Genomic DNA, 25701 nt, shown 5'->3' with positions numbered 1-25701 from the left:
ATTATTTGTGGTTTTTAACACCAACCAGTCAGGTACATCTCCCCAGTGCACTCCCAGCTAATACAGAGACTCAGTTGCTGAAACTGCACACATTTCTACTGACAGCTTAGCACAGGTGGGCCCTGCTCAAAGCCCGGTGCAGGTGAACTTCCCTTGGCTCAGCAGGGGAGGAAACAAAGAGTGGACACCTTCAGAAAGGGCTGAGACCTTGGAGGGCCTCAAGCTGGAAGATGAGAGCACTTAATGGCCTGCCCATGTAGACATGGAGAAAGAATCTAGTGAGGTATTGGAAGACCCTAGACAATAATTCACCATTGGACCAAGAGATGCACATGGGGCATGTGAACATCTTGTGCAGAGAGTATGAGGGTGAAAAGGCCCAGGGATTTCTTTGTTCAGGGTCTCTCTCCAGAGGCACCCAGCTTGAACTTAAAAATAAACCAACTCTGCCCCAAACCCAGGGTCCAAACTCTTCTTTAGTAATTCTTGATTTTACATCATTCAACAGTTCAAACAGGATCACTCAGCTCTAAATACCAGATGAAGCTTCCCTAAAGAATGGTCCCTCTATCTACACCATCAGATGTAGCACACACTCAGAGAGTTTTTTAGTGGAATGTTTGGTAAATATTCCACGGAATGCAGACAACAAAGCAATTAAAGTATTTTAAGCTTCATATTACAGTTTCTTTTCACATAGCCAAACTATATTTTCTTCCATCTGACAACCTGAAAAAGGCACGTCTTCACACTTCATCCATATTCCAGCAGATTAAAGTGCAGTTTTTTCAATCGATGTCTATATTAGATGACTCTTGAATTTGAATGAGCATAGGCCTTCTGATTTACAGCATGTCTTTGTAAAGAAATAAGTCTTTTTTTTAAATTTTGAAAAGGATTTTACCTGTGAAAGACTTTACCCTTCTGCAGCAAGATTCCAAACCCCTGTATTTAGATGCTGTGAAAGGCCTATGAACTGCTGGCATCTTAATTCTCTCTGTCTAGACAAAATCAACAATTTCTAAATAAAAGATGATCCTTCAAATAAACATCCTGTTGTTACAAAGCAAAAGACCAAAGTGTCATCCCACTGGAGCTCCCTGGAAATGAACACAATTTCAACCATCGGCATGACTCTTACCACAATTAACAAGTTTGGACCAAGCAGACAAGTCAAGAGTGGAGAAGTGGAGGCCCTATAAATGCTCGTGTACATCAGTCCACTGGGAACTGGCTACACCACCACCAGTGCTTTAGAGGAAAGCAATACTCAAGTAGCCAACAAGAATACACTGCTTGAATGTTAAAGGCTTTTGGAATTAGTGTGCATATGCAGAAAAACTGAAGGTATCTGAAGATATGCTTTCTAGTGTTGAATTCAGGAGTTCTTGAATACAAAGAAAGAAAAAGAAAGAAAAGACAAGCTGTGTATAAAAATAGCATGTCAGTCTAAACCCTACTACAATGCCCATTGCAGAGACTGGTAAACAGGTTGTGATTATGTGACACCACCCTTAGTTCACTTGATGTCCCAGAAATACAGCACTGATTGTCAGAGCATCTTACAATTACTGTATCTGTCATCCACTGTCACAGCCCTGGAATCCAGCAGATAAGCAGGCAAGCAAGTAAACAATGCAAAGGAAACAACCGAGATCCCCAGACAAGGGAAATTTTAGAAGAAAACATGATTTTTCTGGAGCTGTTTTTCCCAATTCATCACTGATGTTTATTGTTCTGATATAATTCTTTCTTAGAGTTGATGAGAAGCAAAACAACCTCTACTCATTGGTTAAAATGCTTAAACTACATCAAGCCTAAGAATAAATTCTTTGAATCCTTGAGGAATAGTCACATTTTTTAAAAAAATTAAAAACTATTTTATTTTTCAAAGTAACTATAGTTTCTGAAATATTTAATTAAATAAGTTCCTTAATTACATCAAAAAAGTATTTGAGAATCACATAAAGGGAAGTCCTTGAAAACCACCTGCTGGACAAACGAAGAATTATTTATGTGATTCTCAATGTTTGTGTCAAAATAAAGACAAAATGACAAGTCTGTGCTACCTTTGGCATACCACTGTGAAGGATTACATACACAAGAAAAGGGAGAGATAAAGGAAGGCCAGGACGATTTAATCAGTATGTGTTGACACTCCCTATTTGGCTCAGAGTCTGTTACTCCAAAACTAAAGATGAGACTAAATTCTCTGGTAGATTTTTCAGGTGTTTATTTTATTTAGGAGAAGGCACTAGGCCCTGCAATTAAACTTAATTCATTGCTTTTATCTTGTATGAATAAAATTTTATCTACTGAATATGTTACTCATGATTGCTTATTATTTTAGTGATTATTTAGCATGATTTCTTACTTAACCACTGAAAAGCTAAGAAATCTTAAAATAGAGGGTTTCATACTGCCCCTTGCTCTGTTGTGACTACATGAGCCTCACAGTTTACATGTAATCTGCTTATACTTCTTAGTACAATGGCATTCAGCTGGTTTTTTCACTGAGATGTAAAAATACATGATTTAGTGTTCTGATGTAGTTATATTCAAGATGGAGTTAATTTCATTCAAATATCAACTGTGAGCCAGATGTAGGCTATAGCCACTATAGGCTTCCTTTTTGTCACTAGAGGTGAAACAGTCCTTTTGGCATGTAATTCATCTTTGGGATAAAGAAAGCTCCTGTCCTAATACTGCTTTTTAGTCTACAGACTGTGAAGAAAGACTGCTTCTTGTCTACAAGCAACATCATAAACACCTAAATTCAATCACCAGAATCCCATAATAATTGCTATTTTCAAATTTCTTTGTTGTGTAGTCCATGTTACCTGCCAGGACAGCAGCCAGGCAATCTATCTAAAGATCTGTCCTTATCTATCTCGATCTACGTATCTACAGATCAGCAATAAATCTGTAAATCTAGCTACCTAATACCTAGATAATTAAATACAGATGTTGCAGCATACAGTCTTGTCTTCATACAAGTCCCGCATTATCTTTTCTATTTTGCATAGCCAATTCACAGCAATTTTCATTAAAATACGTGAATTTAAAAAGTTCCTGGTTATAGCTCCCTAAGAAGATTGAAATTGTAACCTCACTGCATACTCAAAACTAAAACTGAGATTAGGAAGAGTTTATTGTTCATCCTTTAGAAGAAGATATTAACTTGGATAAGTAACTTATTAGAAGATGAAAAAACAAAGAATAGGATTCCACCATGGTGATCTGTGGGGTTGTTCAGATATCTAGATCAAGGCTCTTGTTTTCCACACCTTCACAGATGACCCACCAAAGGGGAAAGACAGAAACTGAGTTCAGGTAAAAATAAAACAACACATTTCGACGAAAAGTGCTATCTTAAGACAGAAATGACTGGCTTTGGAACCCATAGTTGTTAATACTTTGGAAAGCAATAAAGAGCAAAGGAAAGTGCTATCAAAATGCTGCCCAAATTCGTTCAACACCTTGACTACTGTGAGGTTCTCACCTCCTTTTGCCCTCACACATAAACCACCTGAGTTCCCAAAAGGACTGAAAAAGACAGAAAGTCACCAAGAATGATCAAACATACGGAATAGATCCCTCATTCTGGGAAAAAAAGTTACACACAGGTGACACAAGTCTATAAAAATCAGGAGAGACGTTAGATAGGGAGGAGTCACTCATTATCTCTTCCAGTAATAAAAATTAGGGACTCACTCATCTCTTCCAGTAATAAAAATTAAGGGCTATCAGATGAAATTAGCAGGTGCCACATTCAAAACAAACAGAGGGAGGCAACTCCTTCCCACAGTGTGTGACCCAGCAGACTGGAACACTTTCACAGGAACTACTGGTGCTAAAATGTTATGTGCAATGAAAATGTGACTAACTTGATTTGCCAAGGAACAAAAATCCATTATGGCTATTAATACAAATTTCAAAATTTATTAGAGGCTTTTAAGACTCCCCACAGGAATTTCTTTGTGCAACTTGTTCCAAGAGTCTTCCCCAGGCTTCCAGTATTGACCTCTTGTGGAGACACAACGTGAGCCCAGGCACAGGCCTGACCTGAACTACAGATTTCCCAGGATCTTCCAATTTTCAAGAAATACTATTCTTTAACAAATGGAATATTGAATATAGGACTCGTCAGACAGTAAATTTATATAAAACCGAAGTGATAACTTAAGGAAAACTTAAAGGGACTACTCCAACTCCTATCTACCCACCCCCCACCTCAAATATTATCAAACGCACTAAGTTCTTCAGTTAAAAAGAAAGCAAAATCATAGAGAGAACAAAGATACATGGAGAAAATAATCAGAAGAGCCTTCAAAATGATACAGTCCTCTGATAGGACACTACAGAAATTTTCAGTGAAAAAAAATCAAAACCAAGAAATGTTTTCCTGGGCCATCTTTTTTAGCTGCCACAGAAGTGAAAAACCCACTATGAATCTAAAAGATTCTAAAAATCAAATACTGGATTGACAGTCAGCTATTGCAATGAAAAAGACAGATTCACAGTACAGAAATGTATATTTACATTTCCTGTTTAGCTACCTCAATCATGCTATGACCTGTAAGGTGGATTATGTCCATCATAACACTACAAAGTGAAACCTGGTACAATTTACCAACCTCCTGAATAAATTCTGATTTATTCCCAGTCAAGCTGTCTGGAAGGGCTTTGACTGTTACCAGGTTTTGCTGAGAAACTGCTAAACTACTGTGCTTCAGATGCACAGTATTTCAGACTATGAATACAAAACCTTCTCTCAGTGATGAAATTGATGTATATGTTGAAGTGTAACTGTATCGTCCACATTCATGTAATTTATATTTCTGCATTTAAAGGAGTCTCAAACCTTCATAGAGGGGAAGACTACTAATTAGAGAGGCTGCTTCACAGACTCCTAACTTCCCATTTGCAATGACAAAACATCTCTTCAGCAATTTCAGAACTGCTTAAAGGGAAAATTAGTTCTGTTCCTGTTTCCAGCTATTGAGTTCCATTTAGAAATGACTTGAGACAGCACCAAATGTCTCACCCAGCTACCCAAGCACTAAAACTACCAGGTATTAAACTACCACCATCAGTCTTCAAACCACAGATGATGAATATCTTCATTAGCATTATGCAACTCACCAGAGAAATCTGTGCTATCTGAAATAATATTCAAAGAAATAAGTAGGTAAACCATGCAATGCAAAATTTTTGGTTTAACCTCTTAGATGGGAAAGGGGGTAGAAAAAAACCCCATGAACAGTGAAACATCATTTCCATTAAAACTCTGGGTAGCTTGGAGACCAGAACAGTGCACATTTTGCTTTTTGCAGTGTTCTCCACAGTTAAACTCCTTCTACCAGTAGCTAAGTTCAGACTCTACAGCTCTTGTAACTTCGTATTTTGACAAGTTCTTAAAATTTGAAACTATTGTCAGGGAGGTAACTGGAGAGGCTTTTTGCTATCAACATGCTTGATGTGTTGGACAAGAGAGAAACCTATATATCTTAACTTGCATGCATTAAAACACCAGTATTTCTGTAAAATTTGGAATCCTGACATTTGATGCTGTCAGGCTGTCAGTTTCAAACCATTAATGAACTAAAAATCTGCCTTCCTAAAAGGTTAATGGTGAGAAAGTGAACATAAGAGTTTAGATTAGATAGATGCTGCTGAAACAAATGGAGCGAGAGATATTAGAATCACTGATGAGTAAAAATACTTTAGTAAATGAAATAAAAGGCAAACACAGAATGAAACCCACACAGCACGCTCCCAGCTGCCTGATCTCAGAGCTCTGGAAGCATGCACATCAAAATGAGCACGATGAGCAAGCTCATTTTCTTTTTTCCTCAAGCTGCAGATTTGTAATACTAGGACGTGCTTTTGTATCAAAAGTGGTTTTTTTAAACAGAAAGCCTTCTTTCTTCCCTGCTTTATTTTCCATTCTCCTTTTTTATTTTCCTTCACATAAATGTAAAGGAAACATGTCCCCTTGCTCTCTTTGTCATGAACTTGCAGGTTGCCATTCACAATTAATTTCTACCTCTTCTAGGAAAAATACTTTAGTCAGTCTGCACTGAGTGAATGAAATTCTTTCCTACTCTCCCAGGAGAATCATGCCTGTCTAGATTGCAGCTGGTAACTTGCATGATCCAGATTGCACCATCCAGCTTAGAAACCAAAATTATAAAACCTCCCTCTTTTACAATAATTATTGAACCTTACAACTGCTACTTGAATCTCCACTTCTTTTTGCAGCAGTAAGGAAAGCAGTGCAGCTACTTTCATCTCTAAGAATAAAAAAATCTACGAAAACGGCAAGCAGGGAATGTCTCTTCTTTAATATCTTCCTCATTAAAGTGGCAATAATATCTCTTTGCTCTTTTGTGAAAGTTATGATTTTGTCAACAAACTGACAAGCTGTTCAATATTTTTCAAATTCAATTATTATGAACAAAAGAATGAACCCATACCGTCCATACCATCATGTAGATTATCCCAGATTTAGTGCTGACAACAAACAGTTCTTCCATTTTGGAATTATACTTCTTCTTTTCTCCCCAGATTAAATCTAATTTTTTTAGATTTGGGTTTTTTCCCCTCACATCACTGAAATCAGAAGTCAATGAGGAAGAATAGGGAGATATTTTTATTTTAACACTTACAGGCAAAACTGCAGAGCAACAAGTAACTCAAAACACAAATGGAAAATGACTTTTACCATGTGTTTCAGCTTTTCTTTCCAGCAAGTGCTTTAGGTACTGAGACTGCTGCAGAAGAAAGTATCAGCGGTCCAGGTGGAGGACTCTACTCTCTGTGTGGCCAGTGCATGGCAAAGAGCCCAGCACCCAGGAGAAAGCAGCCACCAGCAGCCCCTGCTTGGCTCCCACTCACTGCTGCATCAGGACTTCCTCCCCAAGCTGCCCTCTCTCCCCTCTCCTCGACTTTCATTGGGAAGCTTTTATAAAGCACTTAGTCAACTAATTGTAATAATATAAGCTCACATCTCTAGTATTTAAGGACTATTTTAGAAACACAGAATGCCAAGAACTCCCATAGAAATACACACAAAGCATTAAAAAGGCTTCTTAGAAACTGGCCTACAGATTTTTTTATCTTACCAAGTGCCTGACTGATCTGTGATCCTTTCACACTCCTCCTTTCCTCCTTCCTCTTTTCTTTATTTAAGGCAGAAAAAAAGGAAGACACATGGCACGTTTTAGGAGGAAAAGCAACTCAAAAAACTTGTTGCTTCATTTTTGCATAGCTTACTGACTTTAGCTGTGAAAAGACAAAGTTCAAGGAAATTTACATTTTTGTACTAAGAGCTCCTGAAATATCTGCAAATAATTAAACAGTTTACTTGGTATCTCTCCATTCAGCTTCCTATAAAATTTTACAAGCAACAGTTGATTTGAGCTGCTTTTTTCTTGGAGGGAGAAGAAAAAATGTTTTATTATTGCAATATAATTTTCTAAAACATTCATTCATATCAATTTTCCTCACTTGGACAAATGGCACCTCACATAGAAGAGGAATTAGTAAAGCTCTTCCTCTTTTTTCTTCCAAGAAGAAGTACACTTTTGTTAGTGTATTTAGGACAAAAAAAACCCACAGGATGGGGGTGGTGAATTTTGACTTATTAAGCAAATATTTGAAAGAGTAACACATTCTAAAGACTTTAAAACTTGTCTTGCTTAACTCTAAATTTGTATTATTCTTTAGAGTAAGAAAATTGAAACCACTTCATATAGAAATAGAAAACATGTGTGCAAGTTTAATGGCCAAACAGGCAGAAAGGAAAAAACTCAAGCTAAAAAGAGCCTGGAGAGAATATGTTTTTCACAGAAAAATAACCCCCTATTCTAATATGGACCTTCACAGCAGGAATGGATTTCAGGATCCTCAGCACTCTTTTTCCTTCTTTTCTTTTTACCTACCCACCATCTCCAAGGTGTGCAGAAGAGCCAGAGAACTCTACAGCTGAAACCTGTGCTATGCAGAGTATATATCACTATACAGTTTTAAACAGCCACAGAAAGAAAACCCCAACTAATTGTAAAATAAATACCTCCTCTCCCATTGTGAAGCCAAGCTGCCTTTCAGCAGCTGGAAGTGTCCAAGAAGAGTCCTGGAGTCCTGCCCCTTCCTTGCATGAGCTCAGCTCAGTGAGGGCAGGAGCCCAGCCCTGACACTGACTCACAGGCCGGGCCATCCCCAGGAAACAAAAGCTCCACTTGTTTATTTCACAGGAAATCTGGACCTTTTCCTACCTCTGCTCACTCACAGCAAGAAGTTTCCTCGCCTTTCCAGCTTAGACTTTCCTGACTTCTTGAGACCACCAGCTAAGAGAAGCAAGGATGTGAGTGATGACTTACAGAACTTTTGTGTGCAGCCCAGGCAGTAAATTTTGCAAATAACTATTGGCAAATGAGCTTATGACAAATTCTGAATGTATTGGTCTTTCTGGTGGAGGGGAAAAAAGGTTGAAATTTCATGTAACTTACATTTTGTTTTGGCTTTTGTTTTTAAAGAAAAATGTTCAAGAAACTGGACTATCAATAACATGATGCTCTGTTCCATTAAAATCTTATAAATTCTTAATCCTGCCTCCCTACAAACATTCAACTTTAAAATGTCTGCATAAGGGCAGGGGAGGAAAAGACACAGATGATTTGGAAGAAATTAAAGATTTATATTTAAGCAAGCCACAAGATACTGTACATTCTCATTTCCATTTGACTATCAAAAAATAATCCTCAACTAGGAAAAATATGAAGAAAGAAAACATTTCAGAAAAATTCCACAAGCTAACAAAGCTAAATAGACAACAGAAGATGAGGGCACAGATTTCACTTTAAAGGTTATATTGTTTGGTTTACATTCATCAGTCTTTTTATTTATGTAATTTTCAAAGTGGTAAGTAAATTCAAGGCAGGTAATTTTTTTTGCCTATTTCTTCAGTTTTCAAAGTTAATGTGTGCTAAGAATATCAGAAGTTATTTCATTAGAATTTCTTTATAATCTTGTCAAAGTTGTAAAACTTAACAACTCAGATGTAGTAATTAAAAATGGAGCAAGAAAGAAAAATACATTTTACTGAGAAACACTAGAACAGTTTATAAAACTGTTTATCCCTAAAGTTTTGATCACACAAATTTAAATCTTTTCACATCAATGTATATAAATAATTTTGCTCAGGTAATTTTATTGCTATTAATAAACATATCATATTGACTCAGTCCTCTTGAAGCTCATCAGACAGTAACTAAGCCAGCTTGCATCTCAGTACTGTTACTTTCTGAAGCATTTTCTCTGCACTGTTGAAATATGAGACAAACATTCCTAGAAATTCAGTTTAAGTCTCCATCAAGTATCTCTGGAACTCAGGAAATCAGCTTTATTTTAAGCTACGTAAGCAAAGCTTTTTAGGGGTTTTTAACAATTCTTCTTTTAGAATGTCTGTTGGGGTAAAAGGCCTGGTAATGATACGGATTCAACTGAAATTCAGATATATACAATGACTTGCAAGCTAATGATCAACAGCTGGATCCAGAGCAACTTAAAACCTATAGACTTTTATTGCCATCCTATTATGAAATAAAATTGCATTAGCTTAAACCTACACATCCTGTTTTTCTGACTGGAGCATCCTAAGATTTCCTAATCAAAACCATGACTGAAATAACAGGAGTTTTCCTTCCCATGGAGCACTCCTCCAGGAGAACTCGATCTGGCAGAAACCCAGTGCTGTGCCCCAGGAGGAAAGATCAGACCTTCCACTTTGCTTTTAGGAATGACTTGTAGTACTATCAATACTTCTTACACTACTCTGCTTCTATTTTAAGATGTTCTCCAAGCAGCTCGAGTCAGAAACATAAGCTGAAAATACATTCATGCATATGTTTGGTGTGTTTCTTTCACACTGACAAATTTTTTCTGAATAAAGTCCAACTGTATACATGTAAAGTCTTGTGGCATGGACAACAACTAATTTGTGATTACTTAGAGTCAAATAGCTGCTTTAATTAAAAAAAAAAAAAAAAAAAGCCTAATAAAACATCACAGGCAGTACAAATCAGGGTGTGGGTAACATCCTCTGTCAAAAACCAGTAGTGCAGGCTGATGGGTAAACTGAACCATGTCATTGATACCTGGACAACCCTGTTCAGACAGCTTGAACATTTTAGAAACCAAAGTGACCGAACATGAAAGCACAGATGGGATAGCATGGAAGGGAAGGAAGCATACAGAAGTCAGGAGTCATTCTTCACTCACATTGCACAATTCAGTGACTCAGCAGAGAGTCACTGCCAGCTGAAGTTATCAAATTTATACCTCTCTTTAAACTGATTTTTGCATTTCCCATTCTATTCCCCTTAGTTCTGGGCCCTGCTTTGAGTCTGCCTTCCCAAAATGGGGCAAGCTGCTTATCAACTCTCCCATCAATCTTAATTCCCCTACCCCTTCTTCTTATTCCTCCAGAATAGGGCAGTAAATCTTCTAAAGTATTCATTTATAATGTCCACACTGCCTCATGAACATCAGCCACCATTTGCAAACTTGTACTATATTTTCACATAATGAAAGAAACACACAAATCCTATTTCTACAGTGAAGTCAAGGAATGGGAAGTTACACCAGCAAAGGAGCGAAACCCCGCTGCAGGCAGCCCTGCTCTCATGACAGCTGCAGAAGGGGTCAGGGTCCTTCCTCCCCTGCAGGTTTCCTCACAAGATGGCACTAGAATAAATGGTTAGGACAGGGATGCCAGACTGTAGCAGATAGAGATTTCAAAGCAGAACATGAATGTAGCTTGAACAGATGAGTGCTTCCTCTGTTCCTACACAGAATTCGACAAACTGCTGATGCTTGCCACGTCTGCTGCTGCCACTGCCGATGGCTGTCTCTGAAGAAAGGAATGCCAGAAACCTGTGCTTTCAAGTGCAAAGTGCTGCACACACACTTGGTGCTCCCACTGCATGCTCTCTGCCTCAGCAGGTGTTTTTAATAGTGTTTCTAGTCAGTACCAGGTGGTTTTGCTTGCATTCATTTTTAATCTCAGGATTTTGAGCACTGACTCCAACATTTCTATTAGGGGAGCAAGCACTTCCAAAGGCATTGGAGAGGCAAAGAAAGCAGCAGGGAGCCATGAGATGCAGGCACAAGTGGCAGACACAGCCAGGGCTGGCCATGCACCACAGGTGACACTGGGCAGGGCTGGCAGAACGCAGGCATGTCATCAGCTGGCTTAGAAACGCCAGCAGGAGCCTCCAACTTGTGTCTCTCAAAGACTTCTCTTTAAATGACAGCTGAAAATTAAGAGGTAAAAATGTTTTTTTGCAAGCAAGCAGGCAGGAACTGACAGAACAGGTGTGCAAAGGCAGACTCTTACCACAGTTTCTGGGTTCCCAGCTTGTCAGCTCAAAATAGAAACTCAGACCTTGCAGGCATTCAGTCTCAGAGTTTACAAATTTTTATCTTATTATAAAGGACAGGTAGACTTAATAATTGACAAAAGCTTCTAGCCCTTCTAGCCCTTGTGTCTACTTCCATTAGTTCTCCATTTCTCCTCTCCAAGACATACTGAATAGATAAAAAATAAAAATTTCTTTGTGAATTCAGTGTTTTGCAGTAAGGATCCCTAAACACCAGTTAACTAGATCTTACAAGTTGCTGACTCTAAAGCCATGACAGCCTCCCCCTTTACATTAAATCATTACAGTGTCTGCAATACTCCCTGAGTTGATGGCTGAGTATATAATTTACACTCAGTTTTGGCAAACAGTACTGTGATCTCATCAAAGGATGTTCATGAAATCTAGTTCTGCTCAAATCCACCACTGCTAGCCAACTATGAAAGAGAGTTACAAATACATCCCAAGTGGAAAATGTAAAAAATACACTCAATAGTCTCTTCTGCAGTAAGGACAGTTTTCAGAAAGATAAAAATAGCTTTTTAAGACCTTTTAGTTTATATTCACCTATCGTAGTCTTTAGGATTTGCAAGCTGAAGCCTCAACTCACAAATCAACCCAATACACTTAACTCAGACTAAGGTAGTGGTTGAATTAATTTTGTACTTGTAGAGATTTATTCTTAGATACAGGAGAGGCAAAAACGATAGTTTGTTAGAACAACAGAAACAGAAGCACATATAGATCATATTGGAAGGAAGTCCAACCTAGCAACAGAACCTTTAGATAAGCTACTGAAAAATGAAAAAGGAAAAAAATAAGTAAGCATAGGCACCTGTTTAAATGTGTTGAAGCTGCAGAGCAGAAGAGCGGCATGTGAGACAGGCATTTCTATTTGACCATAAACATTGTGCTGCTTCAAGAGTATTACCATAAACCTTCTCAGGAGACACAACCTGTCTATATGCATACTGTATTTCTTCTAAAAACTCATCTGTTTGTGAGTCTTGACTATGACTGCACCTGACTATGACTTCGGTCACGGTGCAGCACTGTAAAAAAATCACTTACATTTATTAGTAATGGAAATTTGTCAGAGCCAAGCCTCAGGAATCTGATTCTGCTTATACATGGCCAGTGGTCGACTTGTCAGCATCAACAGGCAATAAAATAGACTACAAAGCATAAGTATTTGATTCTTCTATTTTTCTAAAAGAGCAGAGCTCTGATAGAGCTGCTCAAACTAAACTCCCACGGCTGCATCATTAATTTCCCTAGGATAATCTGCCTCTGTGATTTTTACAGCAAATAACAGCTAAGCAGTGAATTCTGCACACCAATAAAACCAATGGTGTTTCACGCAATTCCTCAGTTTTGCCTTTTATTGAGAGTTTATTGATCACCTTAAAAGATAAGGGTGATTATATCCCACATTGCTGCCATTGAGCAAATGCTTGAAGCACATTAAACTGCCTGGTGATTTACAGGAGAGCCTAATGGCATCTGCTTCTGCTCAGCTGGCAGCAAACCTTTCTGCCTTCATGTTCCTGCCAATATTTGTGTAAAAGCCTTTTTAACACTCCAGTAATTCTGTGTGAAATATGATCTAAGCTTATGATTCATAAAATTGAAAACATATTAGAACACAAAGTGATAACACCAACAAAATAAGACCCTGCTGATTCTTCTGTAAATGGGACTGACATTTTACATGGGAACTATCGTGTTATAAATAATTCCACATTATAAAGTCCTCACAGTAGCTTACTGATGCTTTTTAAAAAACAACTCTTGCTAGGAAGTATTTTAAATCAAAAAAGTTAAAATTATCATTATAGTAATAGTTCATCAATAATTGTATCAAGAAGAAGCAACAGAAAGAATTTTAGGGTCTCCAAACTTCAGAAAGCATTAAAAAATTAAAATAGGGAGAATAGAGGAAAGCATTTTTTTCTCTTTCTTCAAAAGTTTACAAGTTATTGAAAAAATAAGGCTACTTGTAAATGAGAAATACACATAACAGGGCAAAGATCCCTTTAAAAACTACATTGCTTGAGAAAAATATGGACCAATTTGGAATTCTTCATGCATTGCTACACTTTGAACCAGTATGCAGAGCTTCAGCTTTCAGGCTCAATTGGACCTTGCTTGGGATGGCCAACTTAATGCAGGATTCTCTTATACTCAGCATTAAATGGTAAAGAACATGGCAATGACAAGAGAGGAATTTCTTGCAGCTGGGAAACAAGTGTTTTAGGGAGGTTAATTGTTGTAAGAGGACATGAAAAGAACTATACTTACTCATCAAGTTGAGAGTGAGAAAAATAACTTTTTTTTGGATTTAGGGTTTAAATAGAGTTTGGACTTTGATCAGCATTTGGGGGGATGTGGTTGACACCCCTCAGACTTCACTGGTCAAACTAGCAGCCTATCAATTTGTCCTTCCCCCTGGAAGGAATGTGTTGTTTACAAAATATTAGTCTTTGTTTTTGTCACAAGCATGAGAAAGCTCTAGTCGAAGGCTGAAAAATTAGGCCAACAGTTAATGGTCTGCAGTCCTAACAGGTGTCGTGTCACTGACTCATGTTTTGGTGCTGGTAGTAGGCAAAGATTGCAGTGCTGAAGCCTCTGAATGGCTCTTCTCAAAGTTTAACCTCATCCTAGACAGGAAAAAAGCATCAACAGCAAATAAGTGTTGCCTTTAGTTATCTACACATTTCAATCACAAATGAGAAGTTGTGTTTATGAAATCAAGCCATTATTTTCTACTAATCAATTTTAGGAGAACTTGAAGACATAGGCAGGAAGGTCTGTGTTATAAGTTTCCTGAAAATGGTATATTCCATTTCTGGCTGGGTAAAAAACCCGTTAGTTGTTTGTGCACAACAAAGATAAGACTTCACATTATTATAAAGTGGAGTGAGATTTTCCTCCAAGGAATGCAGGCCACTTTTTAAGGGCTTTTCAAAGACTTCAAAAGAAAAGAAATGCTTCTGCAAAGCTTCACATGTGAATTAGGAAGTCCACCCAGAAACAGAAGACAAGCAGGGTACCATGCAGGCTTTGAAGAAGTCAGCAATGGTCAAGCAGTAATACAGTCTAGGTTTTTCCTTCATTTGGATTATTCCAGCTCTTCCCTACCCTCTTTATACTAAATGAAAAATGGTAACCCGCAAAATATCAACCAAATGTCCCTCAGCATACTTTAGAAGTTGAGAAATTTTCATCCCTCCCTGCAGGACCCTCCTCTTCTCTCGTACTACTGTAACTCAGGGTGGATGTGGGAATAGCTGCTGTGCTATAAATCAGATCACTGAAATGGTCTAGGTTGAAAAAAAAATCTTGCAGGCCAAAAAAAGGTAATTGCTGTAGTGCCTGTTTCTACAGACAAGTGGACAAGCATGAATCAAAAGGTGAGAAGTTGCCACACCAGGTATCAAGAGCCCAGAAGCTTCCTAAAATCACCATCAGGGACAAAGAAAATGCATCATGTAACTATGCCCACAGCAGAACTTGAGGCTGTGGAAGCCTCTTATCACTTCTCAACACATCAGTCAGTAACTCTATGCAAATCTGACTGTTCACTTAAAGGGAAGGATTTCAGAGATTATTTTTTTCAGTCATGACTTCATAGGAAACCATGAACTTTTTTGTTTCCCTAAAGAACATACTTGAGAGCAATCAATTTTTATTTATTTATTTGACTTTTGTATGCAGCTAACCTCATCAGAATCCATTTTCTGGTCTGAGGCAAAAATAAAAAAGTAGAACCTTGTCTACAGAAAGATTAGGAAATAATGACCATAAAGCTTCAGGTTTTGGCCAGTGACAGAACTCAAAAATTCGAGATGAAAATCTCTTTAAACCAACTCCAAGAGACAATTAAGGAATGACACATACCTTATCCACTGGGAGGAAGTCGTTTTCAACTTCTATTGATCTTGGTCGTAGCTTTATGGGTTTGTCTTTGAAGATATCTCCAAAGCCAACACCTTTGACTTTTTTGGGTTGGATTGTCGTGCCTCCATTGGCTCCTTCTGATTTTGTACTGCAAGAGTCACCACCATCACTCTCAGAGCCTGTAGCATCTTTTAGGCCTGTGAAAAGGAGGGCTGAAATAAGTTGTGAAGTTCAGCATTTTCAGATCAGATCGTGACTGGAAAAGGATCCCTCCCACCATCCTCTTGAGGAAAATGAAACTACAAGAAATAGGTAGAGAAAACGCTCTCAGTGCCATGCACTCATTTTTGACTTTGAAAAATGACTTTACTTCATCACATTGGTGTACTGGTTAGAAAGTACACCAATCCACAAATCCACAAAACATGCATACTCCAGCATCAAAGCTTCACAAATGAGGATGGTGATTCCTTGACTACCAAGAAAATCCTTATTCCTCAGGCAAAACCTCTTTGGAAGAGACCTTAATAAAAGAAAGAGTTAAATTCAGCTGTAAGGCACCTATTGTATAAAGCCACACAAAGCTAACAAGCAGTCAGATCAGGCACGCTGTACCTTAAATCTGGGTGACTCAAGCCAATTATGCAATTAGTATCTAAAGCTACATTACCTAACTGGGAAATATAAAGCTGAAAGCTGTTCAAACAAATTTGCAATCAAATAAGCTGCATAATATGTTCCCCACTGAAAATTAAACCTCTCTGCAGCATAGACAGCCTCATAAGAAAAGCACCCATGCACACTCTCCTCTAGGAATGTAACAAATCAACACTGACATTCTGATTTGCATTACTTCTTTCAGTGAATAGGAAAATTTATCTGCAATTATCTGAAAATATGTGCTACTCAAATAGCAGAGGCCACAGATGCAATAAGGTGATGTTTCAGCCACTTTACAGAAGGGTGCAGCATCAGGTCAAACAGCCAGTGGCAACAGAAGTGACCCACTGAAGTTTTCTTCCCTAGACCACTCACATCCACCTCCCTAAATTAACTGTTCCCAGGAAAACCACAGCAATTGCTGCTACTACAGGACTAATTCCACCTAATAATAAGAAGCCCAAATCCTCACATTTCCCTAACAAGCACTCATGATGTCAGAAAGAAAGAATTTCAAATAAGCTTTTCTTCTTAATGGTGATTGCAATGGATTTTCATCATAAAAGGCTGACAGATGAACCTCAGAAACCAGTGGAAGTCCTAAGGCCTCCAGGTACAACTTCATGATCCAAGACATGAGAGGCTCATCTGTTAAATGGGTTTCAATACCTCAGTGCTGCTAGGAAATGAAATCAGGAATTATGTGTCAGATCAGAACTTTTAGCCAAAACCAGAAAAGCCATGATATGCTGCCCTGAGATTTTCTGTATCTTTAACATGAAAGGAATATAAAAGCAGAATTAGAGAAAGTTCCCAATTAGAAACAAACAGAAAGACTACAGACTAAGCAAAATACTTTGGCCCTCTAGCCTCCAGAGTGGCTGCCACACCTATTGTTGAACATCAGCAACATTTCTATTTCTTCAGATATTCAATTCAATTCAATTCAAATAATACTGAACAAGTTATTTGTTCCATAAGCTGTGCAGGATTGCAATTTAAATGAATATTAAATAATTACATTACAATACTTTCCTTAAATATGCAAAAGTCTTGATTACTTTACATTTAATTTTTCTAATAAGGGCCTGGGAGAAAACTTTAAGTCTGGTTAATTATCATATTTATTATGGTAGTTAGAATGGTAGCATGCCTACCATCAGTAAAGTAAACCCTGTGCACTACTCTTCCAGGCCTCAGGAAATCAGTAACCAGGGGATTTAAGCATTGACTGTGATGCTGCCTGGTGCTCTGGAGGGCAAGAGAGGAGTGGTTATCCACAGCAGAGCCATTCATTGCACAGTGTTTCTAGCAGAGGCACTCAGGATGCAAGGGTAAATGAAGCCAGACAAGTAGAAATCATCTTGGGCAAAGAGTGGCAAAGTCACTGCCCCTTTCTTGTTCCCTCCCCTTGCTCTGACTTGGGCAGTAACTGAAGATGCTGTAAGTTCTACCAACTGGACTTTCTCCAGCTTTGTAAATTATCAATCACTGGGGCCCTGGCTGAGACAGAAGCTAGAACCAACTGTAGTTACCACGTCCAAGTGCAAAGACAATGGTCAGCAATTGACTATATTGAGTACAAAACATCCACAACTCAAACCAATTGTAGTGATTGTTGTCTTTTAGCTGAACGAAATATCTTGATATGGAAAATTACTCTCTGGCAAAGGTTTCCACTGCCATCTTTGCCAAAATCTCAAACTATTCTGTGATGGAGGGAAGAAGCAGTGAAGACACCTCCCTCCAGAAGTAACTGATAAGGATCCATGACTGCTCTTGGCCACTCCCTGAAATGAACAGAAAAGCTATCTTTAAAATAGGTTATCAACATAGTTTTTTTGCATCTCTAATTGTGGAAGAAGAAGATCTGGACTTTGGTCAATGGATGGAATTAAAATAGGAAAGTAATTGTGAGAATTACTCAACAGGTCTCACATGAACTTGAGATCTTTGAAGTTTACATGAAAGAAAGATCAGAGACCTCAAGGGGACCCAATAAGAATAAAGCTTTGTTTCTTTCTGGGTCATCACTTGTTTTTCATTATGGCATTTTCAGCTTTTATGACCATTCTTCTGTGATGAGGCATCACACTTTGCATCAGAAGCTTCACCTCAGGTTCACAACAGATTTCCCAAGAATCATCCATCTGTGCTTGATGATAATCCAAGAGTTGTTCATTCTCTATACTGCCACAGAGCTGTCTCAGTATACAGACCTCAAAATGAAAACAGCATAGGAAACAGTAGCATTGTTTCTTTTTCTTTTTTTCTTTCTATTTTTTTTAATGAGGACATAATGAACTGAAGTGTGGTCTGTCCAAACTAAATTACATTTTAATGATCAGATACAAAGCTACAAAGCTCCTGTAAAGCTAAAAAGAGTTCTTCTAGATCAACTGGGAAAATGACCTAATTTAACTATTTTTGACTAACCCAAACTGAGGAGTTCTCTGTACTTAACTAAATAAATCAGCAAGAATAAAAGCTCTGCTTGTGCTCTTATCACAATATGACTGTGGTACAGGGACAAAGGGGACAAAAGAGAAGAACTGTATGCAGTGGAAACTGTAGAACATATCAGATAAAATGAGCATCTTCAGTAATATTAAGAAAGAATAATGCATTGCTTAAGTATAAAAAAGTGCTGCAGAAAATATTCTAACATGCTCTTACTATTAAAGACATGCTAAGGAGACTCTCTTTTACCTTCCTGTTCAGGTATATGAGATACACTCTTCTGATTCATACTGATACAGAACGTGAAAGCAAGGATTTGCAACACTATGTTCACCCTTGCCTGATAAATTCTCTCCTCATTTATTTTTTCATTGGGTTGTTCCCTGATACATATATATGTGTGTGTGTATGTGTGATACATACATGTGTGTGTAGATATATGCATCAGTATATATCTATCAGCAATTCTCTTGGTGGACCTGACACCTGGCTCAGGTGATGTTTCCATGTTTCCACTTAAAACCAGAAAAATGTTCCTCTTCCAGTCATTAATTATTTTTTTTTCTTCATGGAATTTTTTGCCACTACTGCAAATAGCTTAGTGGCAGAACACAACTGGCTGGATAGTTTCTCCAAAAAATAAATGTAGCTAATGGACACAGCTGGGATCTAAGCAAGAACCCGAGTGACACAGGCTATCAGATTATGAATTTTAAGTATGAAATTTTCTTCATGAAGAGCTACAGCTCTCAGGGAGATCAGGCTGCTAAATGAACATTAAAAACTGGAGGTAATTTCAGTGGTCACAGTCCCCCTCTCTACTGACCAGCACACCCACTCAGCTCAGCCTGTAACAGCTGTGATCTACCACAGCCATGGACCGGAGCACAAGGGTGAGGCCAGTAGCTCAGCAAACTTCTGTCCTCAGAAACACTGAGAACATCTTGCTCTGCTTGTAAACCCAGCTGTTAAGTACTTCAAATAAAGCCAGTATAGGATAAAAGCTACAGCAGTCAGGCCTCTCACTATTTTTCACCACTTTTTTTTTTAACAGCAACTTCTCTAGAACTTGTCAGCTCTCTGTCAGCATTTGGAGAGCTGACAAGCTAAGAACATAACATCAATAAGGTGCTCAGTAACATGTTTACTATCACATCAGTCTTAAGAGCAGGAAAGTTTTTCAGAACTTTAATATTTTTTGGGACATATTTCTCAAGTCTTTTGGGAGTGTCACATCAAATTTCTGGCTCTATAAGCAAAACTGCTATTCCTTCACCTAGATTTATTGTTGCTGAATCATCTGTAGCACCATAACGTAGAGCTCAAATCCAAGCATTGGTTGTATTTTTCTAGTAATTTCCTTGAAGTCTGAACAAGGGCATCATCACCAGCACAAAGTTAAAATTCCCAGGGGCCAACTCTTCCCAGCTTTTGGCTGGAGTAAGATATGGGTCTACAGCTTTTTAAAAACATTCAGAATTTTGATTCTTTATTGATTCATGCTCCTTACAAATGCAAGCTCATCTAGTATTCATGAAGATTAAATTTTCTGAAAACTGTCTGAAGGAATTTTGCACTTCACACATTTTTTCCTCTATGGGTATATAAGAGAGATTAGTTTCCTCAAGATATTTCAAACATACCACACTCCTGCTATAGCAGTTATAGGTCTTTTGAGAGCAACATTCTGAAATGTACCAAAACAGATTAGCTCAAACAGGGATTAAAAAGAGACCACAACATCAGACTTTATTCAGCAACGGCCTCTCAGAGCTGTGCTGGCATCAAACCAGGATTTTAAATCAGAAAGATAGTTAGGGATGATAAAGGGCTGTGTAACTAAAGCTGTTAAAACAAAAATAAACAGCTGCGGTAAAATTAACTCCATTCAAAGCAGGAAACAAATTGTTTCTAAATAGCTTTAAATGGCAGGGGAGAAAAGGAAATACATTCTATGTTTACAGAGCTTTCTATTTTGAGCTATTATTTGGGAATTTAATTTTTGTTCTTTATTTTGGATTGTTCTCTCTGCTGACTATTTATGGCCCTGGGCAAAAGATGGACACTGACACAGCAAAGGCCAGTGGTGTTCTGGCCCTCTAAGCACTTCTCAGCTCTGTTAAGCAATGGAAAGGTCACTTTTTCAGAGGCACACACCTGAGATGATGCAAAGGATCTCCTGATTTGGTATAGCAGCCAGAGAGAAACACTGTCAACTGTGTTTAATAGGACAAAGACATTTGTAAATGAAGCTTACTGAGTTTTTTACTTTTATGGAAGGGACAGAAAGCAAGGGGAAATATGTTCTTTCCTTCTATTTAGAGAGTGACAGCATGGAACGCCCGGGTGACCAATCTGAATGACAAAGGTGGTGAAGTTATTCATGGTAATTGCAGTAGATGAGACAGGAACTGTCCTTCTTCCTTTTCCTCACATACTGGTGAACACAGAACAAATACCCACATCCTATAAGGTGTTAGTCTTGAGCTTGCTTTCTGTCAAAATCCTTTACTTTGTTGAAGCCATCCCCAACAACATTCCAGCATCATAAAAAAATCAAAACCAGAAAATGAAATTTGATTCTAAATACTACTGTAGAAGAAAAACATGTTGATTCTTTTTAAAGATTAATAAATTCATGCTTTCAAAACAAAAATTTATGCTTCTTTACCAAGAGTGATTATACATGTACAAATAGCTGAGGCAGATTATCTCAATATTAGTAATTGTTTCCTCAGTCATTCCTTGAAAAAATGCAACTGTGTCAGCTAAACATTTTGTCATTTGTTTTCAACATGTTCATTTTCCTTTGCATAACAGTTCTTGCCACATAAGAAATGCCCCAAGATTTCTAGGCTTGCACAAGTGGTCATGCAAGGGAGCAGTGCCTGGCCCCATGTAGCAGCATGCATTGAAGGCAATGCAGCACAAGCATCTTCTGCAGCATGAGCACAGAGCCATCACTACAGAACTTGGTGGCTTCACCACCTCCCCAGCCACTTCCTCGAGTACTGTAAGAGCAAACAGGAATCAGGAGCTGTACAACTGTAGACAATCATTGCCTTCTTCATTTGGGGACTACTTTTTTCACCGCCCTCACCAAGTACAGGCACATGTTATTACATGGGGAAGGAGAAGTAAGCAGCCACAGCCAATAAGGTTCTTTACCTGCCACTCACCAAAGTCTTTTGTGAAACTCATGGAAAACCATTTGGTAGTGGGAATCCCACTCAACAGAAGGATTTAACATTTCACCCCAGTCAGCATAATTTTTCCACACACGGCCCCCAGTCCCATACCATCGGTACATCTGTTCTCCAGCAAACAGGATGCTTCCTTTTAATCATGAAAACTTCCCTCCCCTAATTTTATAATTTTTCTTTGTCAGATGTTCTTTTTCATTACAGCATCTGTAGCAGCTGTGCATTTGATACAAGCTCTTTTTTGCAAGCAAGTTGTAAAGAGGTGAGGTCAAATACAAAGCTGTAACTGTCCTCTCTTCAACACTGTTAAAATCCGCATTTCTCATTTAACTTTGCTCACATTCTGGCACTCCTAAATAGGGTTTACAACATAATAAATACATCAGCTATATTGATTTCTCAGAACTCTGACCAGCCATAATTCCTCAAGATTTAAGGGGAGGAGGACAAAAAAATAAGAAGGGTAAAAAAAGGTGGTGGAGCAATAGAAAACACAAAACACAATTCAGGTTACTCACGAATGTTTCTGTTTCAACGATCCTGATCTTCTTCCATTATATCTAATAGCTATTACTGACAGCATTGTGGATCCACATATAAGGAAAGAGAGGCAAATATTTGTCAAATCAAGCATTTTATCTGCACTGTTCCTCAGTTATTGCATCTTTGAAGAAAAAGAAAGCGAAGCAAGAAAGAGAAACTAAATCAGTAAAAATAAAAAAATTAGAAATCCAAGAAGCATCATTCTTGGAGGTGCAAGAAAGTCGCAGGATGAGAGAAAAGAGGGCTGTGATCAACAAAATGACAAGTTTTTTGTTGCTGTGTGTCTCTTCATCCAGCATATGCAGTAGCAAAGATTTTCTGACAGCAGGTTGATAAGCAGAATGCCAAAGGAGCTGGAATTGTTGCTGAGCGGAGCCTGGCATACCTCATGACCAAGAAAGCCATGTCAGCATATAAAGGCAAGGCTGGGTGTTTCTGCAGGAGACAATCTTGCATATTTCAGTGGAAGGTCTCTAGAAGCAGCGACTAATTCAACAGCTTGTACACGCCTTGGTTAAGTAAGATAATCTCTTTTAAACACAGCAGTTGGAAAATGGCTTTCAAAACAAAAGTATTTAGCACTGAGCATGTGTTTGTGAAGTAAAAGCTCTAAGCTTGATTACAAAGCTGAGCAACACTTCATGCAATGTGATACAGGTGAATCCAAGCATTGCTTAGGCATAACTAATCTAAAGTTATGAACTGACTCCAGCTTAACTTACAGAGAAATCAGCAAGCTGAAATTAGAGCAGCTATGAGTTGTTTTACCCAGACATCCCTGAATGAAAGTGATTCTGTGGAATGTCTCCAAATGGTTTTCACTGGAGACATAAGCTCATGGATATTTGCCTAAAAATATGGACCATAGAGAGATATGAAATGAAAGGAGCTGGCTGCACCATCAGTTGACTAGTTCAGGAAGAGCGTAATGATTAAGTTTGCATGAGGTGAGCTGTAAATAAATGGAGCAGGGATAGTAAGGGACCCTTCTTTTTGTGTGTTAGTTTAGGCAAGAGCATCTCTGATAGTAACAACAGTGCAAACCCTTATTTTGTTTAAGATTTCCCTGGATGACCTGATTTTGTGTATTACCCATTCCCTAGTCCCAGTTCCCACCCAAAAAGCAACAGCCAGGCTGTAAGTGTAGCTGGATATCTGTCCTTCTGAGATGCAGCTTTATGGAGAAAGTAACACACCTCTGCAGCATGAAAAAACGTGCAAGTCTCAACTGAATGCCAAAGGAGGTAGAATTAAACCTCCAGGTAAACCAGCTCCAGGTAGAATAAATAGATATCTTTTATCAGCTTTAAAAACAAAGTTTTGATGGTGTTAGCCCAGAGCAATGTGAGACAATCTGCTGTGGGTTAAGCTGTCTTCTTGCAGCTGGTTATCAAGCTTTCTTCTATACACTCATCCAATGCTGCACTCTGAAATCAGTTTGATGCAATTTCTTTTCTGTGACATGGCACAACCATGGGCCAGTATGATTAACAAGAAGAACTACATGCAGAGCTCTAGCACAACTGGGAAGGTGACTGCATTCTTCCTGGCTTCAGTTATGCTTACTTTAGATGACTTAAGAAGAGGGGAAGGATGATTTGGCCCTTAATGAAAAACACACTGGGCATGGGGAGCAGGCTTCTGGAAAACTTTAAAAGGTAATGTTAGGGCAGCACCACCCAGTAAGATTGTGAAATTAAAGGCTCCGAAGAGACCTTGCATCTGATTTGAAGCTTCATCTTGAAGTCTGAAGTCAAGCATACTGGAAATTAATTTCATAAATCTTTATTATGCTCATCAGATAGGTGGATTAGAGGACATGATGGTCTGAGACCTCTGCAAGAAACATGAAATTTGAGTGATTGATAAGCAGTCATGGAGGTATAAGGTGAGAAGCACCACAAAAATTTGAAGACCACCAGCCACGTGGTCTGCTCCAGCCAGAGCAAGGGCTTGGTTGGAGCTTGCAAAGACCTGCAAAATGAATTCTGGTAGACAGGGAGATAATTTTCCACAAGGAAATACTCAGACCTGCACACGTTCACAAAGATGGTTGTTCAAAAAAAGGATCATATTTGTTAAGGAAAAAAAAAGGTGTAAGGGCAAATACCAGAATAGAATAATGTCACTTTAACTGCTTCACCCTTTGCTGTCAACATGCATAAGACAGGAGTCTTTGGAGGTAGAAGACCAAACACTCCCACCCATAGGAGGAAGAAGGGCAGCACAGCATGGATCCTCTCAAGAGAAAGCTCTCTGGGGTAAAAGCAGATGCCAAAGCTAGCACAACATCCTCTTCACCGGAAGACAGGAATGAACACTTTGCACTTAGTCAAATGTGAATCTTTTAGTTAGATTTCTTCAAGAGGAAACAGGTGGAAGGACAGATTTCTGTCTTCCTTGCTTCCTCTGTCTTGCATTTGATGTAATCTCTCTCTCTTTTTCTGTATTATCAGGGCAGTAAAAGAACATGAAAAGCAGGATGTGCCCCTCTTTTAAAAAGCAGAAGCCAAAAACCTGAACATGAAATGAAAATAGCTTTATATCTTTTACTCTCTTTGGCAGAAAAAAGTATCAGCCAGAATGCTGTGAGTAATAACTGTCAAAGACAGAATGCCAAATGAAGAGCATGCAGTAAAGTAAAAATAAATGTTAAAAAATCACCAAAAAAAGAAAACTTCAAACAAACCCAAAATATCCTTTAAGAAAAGCAAAGCATATGAGTTCAACAATCACAATGGGAACTCTACTTCTAGAGCAGATGGACTTTTAGTTCAGAGATTAGTGGTGATTATCAACAGTCTTCTCATTTCAGGGGGCAAAAGTGATGGAACTAAATGGTCTTAGATTCAATCCATAGCTGAAAACAAAAAATCCAATGTAATTCACAATTTATGGTGGGTGTATACACATACACTGTATGGACACAGAACACACACATGCAGAGGAGGAACAGGTGCATTCTCACTGCATAAAGGCTGGGCAGTTCATCAGCAGCAAACTGACTTCAGCTTACAGACAGATTACGCACGGAGAGTAGCCATAAGTGGGTAGCAGTGGCACAATTTACAAGTGTAGGTAAATCAAACAAGTTCAGAAGACTGAAGCTGTTGCTTGATGATTCTGAAACACACTCACTGTTATAACGTCTGTAGCTGTCAATCTTTGCAGGTACCACTCTGTACAGAATTGTCCCTTCAAAGGCAGATTTTCCTGACAGCAGGCAAGAGAAGAAAGACAAAAAAAAGAGAAGGGGCAGGGTGGGGGTAAAGAGATCGAATGATGGTAAAAAAGAAGGGAAAGGAAGAGGTTTTAATCTGTATTTTCAGTCACTGACATTTAAAAGCCTCATTAGCAAAATGACGAGAACATTAACAAATACATCTGATTGTACATGAAGTTAAAATATTCTTTCTGCATATATGTCAGATAACAGAATCTCATGATTTTGCTAAAGCTGTTATTTACAATGTCCAACAGAATGCATTCTTCTTAGGTTTCATCTGTTGTCC

At 38.4% G+C, this 25701-nt stretch overlaps 1 protein-coding gene across 7 annotated transcripts in view; it reads right to left on the bottom strand.

Moving 5' to 3' along the window:
- Positions 1 to 25701, bottom strand: part of SH3KBP1 (SH3 domain containing kinase binding protein 1) — a 212329-nt gene that overhangs the window by 68245 nt on the left and 118383 nt on the right. For 4 of the 7 annotated variants that reach the window (XM_083855046.1, XM_083855047.1, XM_083855050.1 and 1 more), the window contains one exon: positions 15324 to 15520. In XM_083855046.1, the coding sequence (XP_083711172.1) occupies positions 15324 to 15520 (197 nt within the window). Of the gene's footprint in view, positions 1 to 6727; positions 6866 to 8077; positions 8318 to 15323; positions 15521 to 25327; positions 25403 to 25701 lie in introns of those variants that run through there. The other 3 variants (XM_083855052.1, XM_083855049.1, XM_083855051.1) reach the window with 3 other exon arrangements.

The sequence above is a fragment of the Zosterops lateralis genome (assembly GCF_965231275.1).
Source record: "Zosterops lateralis genome assembly, chromosome: 2".
Taxonomy (NCBI): domain Eukaryota; kingdom Metazoa; phylum Chordata; class Aves; order Passeriformes; family Zosteropidae; genus Zosterops; species Zosterops lateralis.
Note: the sequence above shows the minus strand (reverse complement) of the source record. Positions and strands in the feature narration are given on the sequence as shown.